General features: G+C 59.9%; 1 protein-coding gene across 1 annotated transcript; it reads left to right on the top strand.

The window, feature by feature from the left end:
- The first annotated feature begins 253 nt into the window (after nucleotides 1–253).
- LOC100680776 (synaptophysin) lies at nucleotides 254–8,821 on the top strand. The gene is made up of 7 exons (XM_029068078.2): nucleotides 254–329; nucleotides 1,657–1,722; nucleotides 3,358–3,482; nucleotides 3,953–4,151; nucleotides 4,527–4,718; nucleotides 6,363–6,672; nucleotides 8,590–8,821. Exons 1-6 carry the CDS (start codon nucleotides 312–314, stop codon nucleotides 6,666–6,668), a joined length of 906 nt encoding a protein of 301 aa, XP_028923911.1. The 5' UTR covers nucleotides 254–311; the 3' UTR covers nucleotides 6,669–6,672; nucleotides 8,590–8,821.
- The last annotated feature ends 1,222 nt before the right edge of the window (nucleotides 8,822–10,043 follow it).

The raw sequence follows: 10,043 nt of genomic DNA on the forward strand, positions 1-10,043 counted from the left end.
GGGGTGAGTCCCCCTCCGCCCTAGGACTGGGCCGCGGGAAGGAAAAGTGGAAAGAGCTCAGGGTCGTGATGGGGGGCGGAGGGCAGAAGCGCCTCCATTTTCGGGCTCTCCGGCTGTTGCCCGACCACAACATGGCGGCCGGAGCGGCCTCGCTTGCCCAGTCGATGACGTAGGCGGGCGGCCCTCGCGCGCGCGCACGCGCGCGCCAGGCTGTGCCCGTCTCCGCCCCCTGCGCCTCCCCGCCCCGCCGCTCTTCCCGTCACCCGCCCGCCCGCCCTCCGCGCTGCTGATGGTCGCGGGCACCGAGCGCCATGGAAGTGGTGAACCAGGTAGGAGGCTCTGCTCAGCACCGCGGACAGCTCCCGGGGAGCCCGGCGGCCGCGGCGGGGGCCGGCCGGAGGGGCGGGACGATGCACCGGCCCGAAAAGGCACCCGGCACGGACGGCGCCGCTGCAGGAGAAGGAGGAAAAAAAAAAAAACCCCAAACCCCGCAGTGCCCGCAGCCAGGGAGAGCGGGAGGGGATCGGGGGCAGCGGGGGAGAGGTTCGGGGTTGGGGGGCTGAGCCTGGACCCCTCGGGGAAACACGCGGGGGAAAAACCCCAGGGGGAAAAGGCTCCTCCAGTTCCACCGTCCCCGCGGGGGTAGAGGGCGAGAGGCAGGGGGAGGGGAGATCACGGGGCCGTTCGGGAGGAGGGGGCGGACGGCGGGGGGAGGTCGAGGAAAGAGAATTTGGGAAGCGGGGAACAGAAGGGGAGGAGAACGTCGAAGAGGGCTAAACCCACTGGGGGAGCCTGGAGGGAGAGAGGGCAGGGGGATGGGAAGGATCCGGGAGGATAGGGTGGGGAGGGAGAAGCGGGGGGAAAGTCGGGGAGGGGGGGAGGACCAGGTTGGGGGCTGGGGGAGGTGGCTCTGCGGATGCGCTCGGGAACAGGGAGGAGAGAAGGAAGGGGAGAGGGGTAGCTGACTGCAGGGGTTGGGAAGGGAAGGTCTGGGAATAGAGGGGGACATTGGTGCAGGAAAGGGGGGAGGGGTCCCCGTCGGGGGGAGCGGAGCAGGGAGTCCGTACGGGGAGGCAAAGGAATGCAAAAGGTTCGCGGCGTTAGGGATTGGAGGAGCAGGAATATTGTTCTCCAGGAACCCCAGCGCCCCAACCCCAGAAATATCCTCTGGAAGAACACACGAAGACTGGGGGGCGGGGGGAGGGAGGGGAGAGCGTGAGGCGCGGGCCCGGAATCGGCCCCAACCTTAGGTCGGGAAACGGCTCGGGGATCCTCAGCCGGGACCCTCGACTCCCTTCCTCCCCCTCCGCAGCCGGCACTGCCCCCGAAGCCAGCCGAGAGACTGGCGGGGTGACAGAGACTCCGCACCCCAGCCCTTGCCCCGACATGTACGCTCCCCGTTCTCACCAGGTCATTTCACCCTGACCCCTCTCCATCTTCCCTTCTCATCGTTCCCCTCTGAGCCGCCCTCTCCATCCTTCCTCTCCCTCCCTCCCTCCAGGTCTCTCTTTAACCCCCCTCCGAACACTCTCCTCTCCCTGCCTTCTGCCACCCCGTTCTCTCTCCTTCTCAATTTCCCCCCTCTCACTGGTCCACCCTCTCTCTTTCTCTCTCTCTCCCGCCCTCCTCTCTCTCTCTCTCTCTCTCTCTCCCCAGCTGGTGGCCGGGGGTCAGTTCCGGGTGGTGAAGGAGCCCCTGGGCTTCGTGAAGGTGCTGGAATGGGTGAGTCACCCCAGATTGGGGAAAAGAGAGGCGCCCCGGGTGGGGGGGGGGGGGAGGAATGGGAAAGGGGGTGAAGAGAGCCGGCCAGACGACGTCATGAAGGCGGGGCCTGGGAGCCTCGACGCCTCCGGTTAGGGCCAGCGGGCCAGCCGTGACATCACGGGGGGGGGGCAGAGGGAAGAAAGAGTCCAGTTTTGACGTAACGGGACCGTGTGGAGGGGAGGGGGCCGGCTGTGGCCGAATCGCACACTCTAAGCGCTTAGTACGGCGCTCTGCACATAGCGAGCGCTCCATAAATACGACCGGATGGATGCACGAATGAGGAACCCAGCTGCCGGGCAAAGGGCACGGGAAAGGAGCCTCCTGTCTGACGTCGGCGAGGAGGGGGCCGGGCGAGGAGCCAGGCGGTGTGACGTCTGATGCCGGGGGAGGGTCGCTGATGGTAACGTCACGGGGGTGGAGGGGGCGTGTCCTCTGCTGTGACGTCAAGAGGACTGTCGGTCCCTCCTGTGGACACGGGCTTCTCTGCAGCTCCCTGCCTCCTGTCCTTCTCTGTCTCCCAGTCCCTTGTCTCCTCCATCCCCTCTGGGGTCTCCTAGGAGGAGCAGAGGAATTTAGGAGCCAAGAGACTCCACCCGCCGTTAAGTAATTAGGAGCCAGGGAGGAGGGGCATGTTCCTGGGATAGGGGAGGGAGCAGGGAAGAGGAGAGAGAGACGACTGCACGACATCGGATTTCCAGAGGCTATGGAGCTGTTCCTCCTCCAGGATGATGTCCCGGGAGAAGGGGAAACGTATGGGCCGTGGCGGGGGGGGGGATTGGGGCTGTGGCTAAGGGTGTCCCTGAAGAGAAGAGGGAGGGGGCAGGGAGGAGTAGGGAGTTTTTCAGAGGGGAGGAGGCAATGTAGGGAAGGGGTAGCGCTCTAGAGGATAACACTGCCCCCCATCCCCCTCTCAGTAATCCACCCTGATCTGGGCAGCGTTTGGCCTAGATAGCGACCCCTCCCTCTTCTGGGGATTAGGCTGGGGGAAGGGCTTCCAGGCTCCCATCTGCTCTCTGGCCCGTCAGCCAGGTTGGGAGTGTGGAGAAGGGGCCTTTCCTCTCTGCTGGCATGTCCGGGCCATGGCGCCCACGCGCCCTGATGCTCGGGGTTCCCGTGGGACATTAGAATTCCTGGAGCGGTGGGGAGGATGCAATCAATCGATCAATCAATGGTATTTGTTGAGCGCTTAATACGTGCAGGCCCCCGAACTAAACACTCGAGAGCGTACTCTACGGCAGGGTCGGTAGACATAGCCCCTGCCAGAAAGAAACTTACAGTCTCGGGGGACAGACCCGAAAATAAATTATGGGCATAAGCGCTGTGGGGCTGAGGCTAAGTCCTTCAAGGGTAAAGATCTATGTGCAAGAGTGACGCAGAAGGGAGGGGAGTAGGGGACATAAGGGCTTAATCGGGGAAGGCCTCTTGGAGGAGATGCGCTTTTATAAAGGCTTTGAAGAGTGGTGGTCAGTCATCAAGGAACCCCCCCCCCAAGGCTGACGGGGAGACTTCTGCAGACCACCCCCCCCCGACTTTCCAGCCTGGGCTGGTGGGGGTGAGAGGAAGCCTCCAGCCGACGGCCTCTCCCGCCCCCAGGTTTTCGCCATCTTTGCTTTCGCGACCTGCGGCAGCTACACGGGCGAACTGCGCCTGAGCGTGGACTGCGCCAACAAATCGGAGAGTGACCTCAACATCGCAGTGGAGTTCGCCTATCCCTTCAGGTGGGCCGTCCACGATCCCCGGGTTCCTCCCTCCCCCCGGCCCCCTGTTGTGCCCCACGTCCCTCGGCCAAAGCCTCGCCTCTCTTCCCCAGTCTTTGCCGAGTGTGGGCAGGGGTCGGGGAACCAGTGGAGGAGTACGATGAAGGGGGCTGAGGAGATTTCCAAAACCACAGAGAAGGAAAGCACTTGAGCAAAGGCAAAATAACCGTGGGCCTAATTAGAAGAGAGTGGATTGATTTCAGACGAATACAGAGAGACGGGTTCGGGCGACAGTCAAAGGACTCGGCCGGAGCTTCTCCCCCAGCCGCCCGCCACGCTGTCGTACTCAGCCCCGAGGAGCGGCCGAGTCCATTTTGGTTAGGCCAGAGAATGGGCAGAGGATATGGGACGGCCTCCCCCCGCCCCTCCCCGTGTAGGCCAGTGGGGCCTGGGACCCTCAGCCTTTCCCTGTCCCTTCCCCCCACAATCAGGCTGCATCAAGTGTACTTCGATGCCCCGACCTGCAAAAATGAGATGACGTCCAAGGTCTTCTTGGTGGGAGACTACTCCTCATCGGCCGAGTTCTTCGTCACGGTCGCCGTCTTTGCCTTCCTCTATTCTCTGGGCGCCCTGGTGGTCTACTTCTTCTTCCAGAACAAATATCGCGAGAACAACAAGGGCCCTATGATCGTGAGTCACCCCAGTGGGTCCCCAACAGGCCCGAGAGGACCAGAGAGACCCCATAGGGGGACCAAGGAGGCTGACTCAGGGCCTGAAGTCACTTGGGCCCTGTTGGTCAGGAAAAGGGAGGGAGGCCCCCTCCCTATTGTCCTCTCCCGTCCAAACCCCTCTTTCTAGGACCGACTAAGGCACTCAGTGGGATCATTTGGACTCAGTAGCGACTAACACCCTCAAGGGCAGAGGTTAAGTAGCCTAGACTGACCCCCCTCAGGGGCCAGATTCACTGGGACTTGGGCTCACCTCTCAGCTGCCATTCCTCATCCCTCAGTGGCTCTTTGGCGGCCCCGGGGCAGAAGCTGCCCTGTCCCCTTCCCCCTTCCCCAGGACTTCACCGTCACAGCCGTCTTCGCCTTCCTGTGGCTGGTGAGCTCCTCAGCCTGGGCCAAAGGCCTGTCTGATGTCAAGATGGTCACGGACCCAGAGAACATCATCAAGGAGATGCCCGTGTGTCAGCAGCGAGGTAACGAGTGCAAGGAGAAGCTGGATCCCGTGACGTCCGGCCTCAATACCTCTGTGGTGAGCCAGGCTGCTTCCGGGGGGCTGAGGAGAAAAAAGAGGGAGACTGGGGAATGGGGGGAGGGGGTCCTCAGGAGATCGAATCTGCCTGGGGAGCCCCCAGACCCTTGGTCTGGCTAGGACAGGGTCAGAGGTTCATACCGAGTCCCAGTTGGGGAAAAATCTCTAAGCGCTTGGGGAATAAATTAAAATAAACACTATGATTTCTCCTCCCCCCGCTTGAATAGGATACGCACTGAAGGCAGTTCCATGTGGGCAGGGAACATGTATTCTCCCAAGCACTAGTACAGTGCTCTGCACATAGTAAGAACTCAATAAATACCACTGATTGACAGATTGAGAGAGAAAAGACATAATGGACCCATCGATCAACGGTAGTTATTGAACGCTTACGGTGTGCAGAGCATTTGAAGAGTGCGGTGTGACAGAATCCGTAAACACGTTCCCTGCCCACATTGGGTTTACAGTCTAGTAATAATAACGATAATGATAATGGTATTTGTTAAGCACTTACTATGTGCCAGACACTGTACTAAGCGCTGGGGTGGAGACCAGCAAATTGGATTGGATACAGTCCCTGTCCCACGTGGGGCTCTCAGTCTCGATCCCTGTTTTACAGTTGAGGTAACAGAGGCACAGAGAAGTGAAGTGACTTGCCCAAGTTCACACACCAGACGGGTAGCGGGGGCAGGATTAGAACCCATGACCTCCTGACTACCAAGTCCATGCTCTATCCAGTACGCCAGTAGAGGGGGATGTAGACACTAGTATAAATGAATAAATTCACGCAGACGAATACATTTAAATCAACAGAAATACAGGAGCGCTAAAGTGATTATCGAGGGCTAGCCTGGCTAGGAGGAGGCGGCATTTAATCGGGAAACGCCTCCTGGAGGAAGGCACCTTTTAAGAAGGCGCTGAAAGAGAGGACTCGGTTTGGCGAAGCAGAGTGGGTAGACCTCGGGCTGGATTTAGGCTGCCCGGTGTCCTGCACCTGCTGTTCATTTGGAGCACCACTGGTGGGGCCGCTTAATTAACCCAGAGGCTCTGAGCGGCGGCGGCGGCAGCAGGGCGCCCGGAAGGAAATCCCAGCCTATTTCATTTCTGGCCTAGCGCACGCTCGAACAGGGCCTGGGCCAGGTCAACCCCTAGTGGATAGAGCCCGGGCCTGGGAGTCAGAAAGTCATGGGTTCTAATCCCAGCTCCTCCACTTTGCCGTGTGACCTTAGGCAAATCGCTTTACTTCTTTTACCTCAGCCGTAAAATGGGGATTGAGACTCTGAGCCCCAACCGGGACAGGGACTGTGTCCAACCCGCTCTGACTGTATCTACCCCAGCGCTTCGTACAGTGTCCGGCACATAGTAAGCGCTTAACAAATACCATAATCATTATTATTATCATCTGGCCCAAACAGGACTCGATTCCCACCCATTTAAAGCAGGAAGAAGCTGCGGGCCTAACTTATCTCTCTCTCTCTCTCCCTCCCTCCTCCCTTCTTCTCTATGTTCCTCTGTCTCCCATTCCTGCTGTCCCCCTTCTCTTCTTGCTTTTGCTCTCCCCATCCTCCGTCATCATTCTCCTCTCTCTCTTTTCCCTCTCCTCCTCCTCCTCCTTCTCTCTCTCTCTCTGGTTTTCTGCTCTAGGTTTTTGGCTTTCTGAATCTGGTCCTGTGGGTTGGAAATCTGTGGTTTGTGTTCAAGGAGACCGGCTGGGTGGCCCCATTCATGAAGTACCCGCCTGCCGCCCCTGAGAAGCAGCCAGCTCCTGGGGATGCCTATGGAGAGTCAGGCTATGGCCAGGGGCCTGGAGGCTATGGCCAGCAGGACTCGTACGGCCCCCAGGGTGGCTACCAGCCCGACTACAGCCAGCAGGGCTACGGGCAGCAACCCGACTACAACCAGCAGGGCTATGGACAGGGAGGGCCCACCTCCTTCTCCAATCAAATGTAGGCTGGTGAGTGATGGGGTTGGGCACCTCCCTACCCAATAGGGAGGTGGGAGAGGGAGGGGCTGGAACCAGTCCTAAAAGGATGTCTGTGTGTGCGTGTGTGTGGTTTGAGGGCATATGCTCATACTTGCACTATGTCTGGGTGAACGTATCTGTGTTTCTTTCACTAGGTGTGCCAGTGTGTCCCTGGATGCGTGTATGTATCCGTGTTGGTATTTCTGCCTCCCTCCCTGGGTCTCCGTATCTGCCTCTGACTTGAAACCTATTTATTCAGCTCTTCAGGCGGCAGAACGCAGTCCTAGGCAATTGGAGTACAAGTTAGAGAACCGACAGAGTTTACAGTAATAACGAAGATAAGAACGCCAACTTGTAAATCGATAGATAGGATAATTACCCTCATAAGTCGGGGTGGGTCACAGATGGTGCCGGCTAGTTGGAGAGTGGGTGGGAGGGATTCATCAGGGAAGTCTTCCTGGAGGAGGTGGCCCATAAGCTGCAATGTTAGGAAGGAGAGGGGGGGTGGTATGGTATCCAGGAGCAGGGAGGCTATTCGAAGCAGAATGGAGAGTTTGGGCGTATTCTCAGAGGCTTAGCTGCCAACTTTTCATTCTGAGTAGGGTGGGGATTTCAGGAGAAAGGAAAGAGGGATTTCCTATCCCATCCAAGAACCTAGTGGAAAGATCACGGGCCCGGGAGTCACAGTACCTGAATTTCTAATCCTGGCTCTCCCACTCGCCCGCTGGGTGACCTCGGGCGAGTCGCTAAACTCCTCTGTGCCTCCATTTCCTCATCTGTTCTCCCTTCCCCTCAGACTGTGAGCCTGTTGTGGGACAGGGACTGTGTCCAACCAGATTAGCTGGTATCTACCCCAGGACTTAATACAGTGCCTGACACGTAATAAGAGCTAACAGATACCACCGTTATTATGATCGTTATCCTTATTGTATCATTATTATTATTAGCAAGCACCTCGGTACTCTCGGGCCTTGGCATCCAGGTCGAAGTCACGGCAGGAAGGGGAGGCCCGAGTGGGAGGGTCCCATGAGGGCAGACTGTTCTGGAACAGAAGGCCTCGGTGGGGGAATCCGGGAGACGAGAGCAGGAAGGGGGCGGCCCCGTGGAGAAACCCGGCAGCGCTCTGTTGGTTCTGGAGGCCGATGGGAAACTGCTGAAAATTAGAGACGGAGATGTGGCTCGAAGGGGGTGGGCTTGCTGGTGCTTTTCGTGAGGAAGACTGGGGAGAGGTGGGAAAATGGGACCTAGGCAAGAAGAAAGCGATAGGGGTTGCAGAATCTAGGAGGAGAGGGATTTAGAGATATGGGCAGAGAGGATCTGAGCGCCGTGGCGAAGGACAAAGTGGTTGTTTCTGGGTCTTACCTCTCCGTGTTCCTGCCTGCCTGTTTCTGTTTCTCTGGCTGGGCTTCTGCCTCTGCTGAGCCAGCTACTGCCTTGTTGGTCAGTGGGAAACTGGATGGCCGCCCCAGTCCCCCTCCTGTCCTCGAGGCCTGATCTCCTGCATCCCTGCCCCCGGCCACCCGCTACCGACCTACTGGGGTCAGCCTGCCAGCCCGTAGGACCGGGTCAGGCCGAGTCAGGTCAGAGCCCGGTCGGGCTTGTGCCGTCCCTGGCATCCCTAGAGTCCCCGTTTAGGGCCATGGGGACCACCCAGGGACAACTCTAAGTCCCAACAGCTCAGGGCCTGCGTGCCTGAGCCTTGGCCCGAGGAAGAGAGGCCGGGGGTCCCTCTCCGGCCCCCTCTGAAAGTCCGATCGCCCCGCTCGGGTCAATCCGGCTTCTCATTCGCCGGCCTTTAACTGCCCTAGCCCCTCTCTTTCCCTTCTCTTTCCCTGCTCCTAACCCTCCCCGGGCTCCCTCCCCTCTCCCCCTACCCCCAACTTCCTCTCCTCTCCTCTCTTTCCGCAGGTTAATGCCCGGGAGGCCCCCACGGAGGGGGGCGAGGCCCCAGGAGGATGCCGGCCCCAGTGCCCGCCCCCTCGTCTCTGCCCTCCGTGCCCCAGGCAGTCCAGCGCCTGCCCCCGGGGCCGTAGTTGTCTTTGCTGTTTATATATATTATATATAAATATATATATCTGTCTGGAGCGCCCCACCTGCCGCCCCCACCCTGACACTCTGTGGCGCTGTGTGTTAGTCATGATGGAGCTGAAAGGACGTTAGAAGCTGGCAGCGGGCGGTGGGGAGAGGGGGCGGGGGAGCCTGCCCCCTCGCCCCCCCTCCCGCTTCCCCAACCCCTGCTCCCTCCCCACTCTCCTCTTTACCCCCCCTCCCTCTCTCACCCCTCCCAGCCTTGCTTTGGCCCTCCCCCTCTCTTCTCAGCCCAGTCTCCGGTGGGGAGGGGAGAGGGGGCCGTGGGAGGCCGTGGGAGGCGAGGGACGAGCCCGGCCTGTCCTAAGAAGGAGCAGCACCCCAGAGCGTCGGCTCAGCCCTTCTCCCCCCAGATCCCCACCGGCATCCTCTGCTGCCTCCCTGTCTCTTCCCCTGACCCAGGCAGGGCAGGGGGCAGGTGGGCAAAGGGAAGTCGAATGGGGGTCTGGAGGGCGGAGGAAAAGGGAGGGGTAGGGCTAGAGTGGTGGAGAAGGGGGCCGGAGAAGGGGGTGGGGTCGGGGCCGGGGATCCCGGCCGGGGTCCGGACTGAGACTAGGGATGCAGCATGGGGTGAGGGGAAGTGGGCAAAGTGGAGGAGAGATCAAAGGAGGGGGCACTGGACCTGGGGGAGGGGGGCTGGGGAAGCCTCTCTGACCTTCGGGGAAAGGGTGCTGGCCAGGCTCCGAAAAAGGTGGGAGATTGAGGGGAGGGGATTAATCCTGGACGAGGGTTGGTGGGCAGGAGACAGGCCAGAGGATTGAGGGAGGCGTCCCCCCCCCCCCCCTTATCCACCCTTCCAATTCTTCCTTCCTCCCCCCTCCCCCCATCCAGCTCCTCCTCTCCCGATTCTTCCCATGGCCCCTCCCTGGCCCTGAATCACCCAGCCCAGGCATCAAGATGCAATTTCTGGATTTGTGGCTGGGAAGGTGGGGGCCAAACTCACCCCCCACTGCCTTCTGCTGGCGCGCGCTCCCTCTCTCCTTCCTTCCTCCCCTTCTGCTTCGTCTGTGATCCTGATGGTGACGTGCTTGTGTGTTTCCATTTTGTCCAGCTGTTCCCCGTTCCCAATATTGTCCCCCCCCCCCAACTCCAAGGAAGAACAAAGATGAATCACCCCCTTCCTCCTGTCCCCCTTCCCCTCCCTCCTTCCTCTTCCTCTCCTTCCTTCCAATAAAAAAGATACACCCCACCGCCTATTTTTTGTCTGTGTGGGGTGGGGTGGGGCCGTGTGGGGAGGAGGCAGGGTGGAGTAGACGGTTACAGAGGTTAGAGGG

This window comes from Ornithorhynchus anatinus, chromosome 6 (genome assembly GCF_004115215.2).
Source record: "Ornithorhynchus anatinus isolate Pmale09 chromosome 6, mOrnAna1.pri.v4, whole genome shotgun sequence".
NCBI classification, from domain to species: Eukaryota; Metazoa; Chordata; class Mammalia; order Monotremata; family Ornithorhynchidae; genus Ornithorhynchus; species Ornithorhynchus anatinus.

Excerpts from the sequence above, each read along its gene's own strand:
- LOC100680776 (XM_029068078.2), top strand. Across the intron at positions 1,723-3,357 it reads TCGTGAAGGTGCTGGAATGG|GTTTTCGCCATCTTTGCTTT; the intron begins GTGAGTCACCCC and ends TCCCGCCCCCAG. Across the intron at positions 4,719-6,362 it reads CCGGCCTCAATACCTCTGTG|GTTTTTGGCTTTCTGAATCT; the intron begins GTGAGCCAGGCT and ends TTTCTGCTCTAG.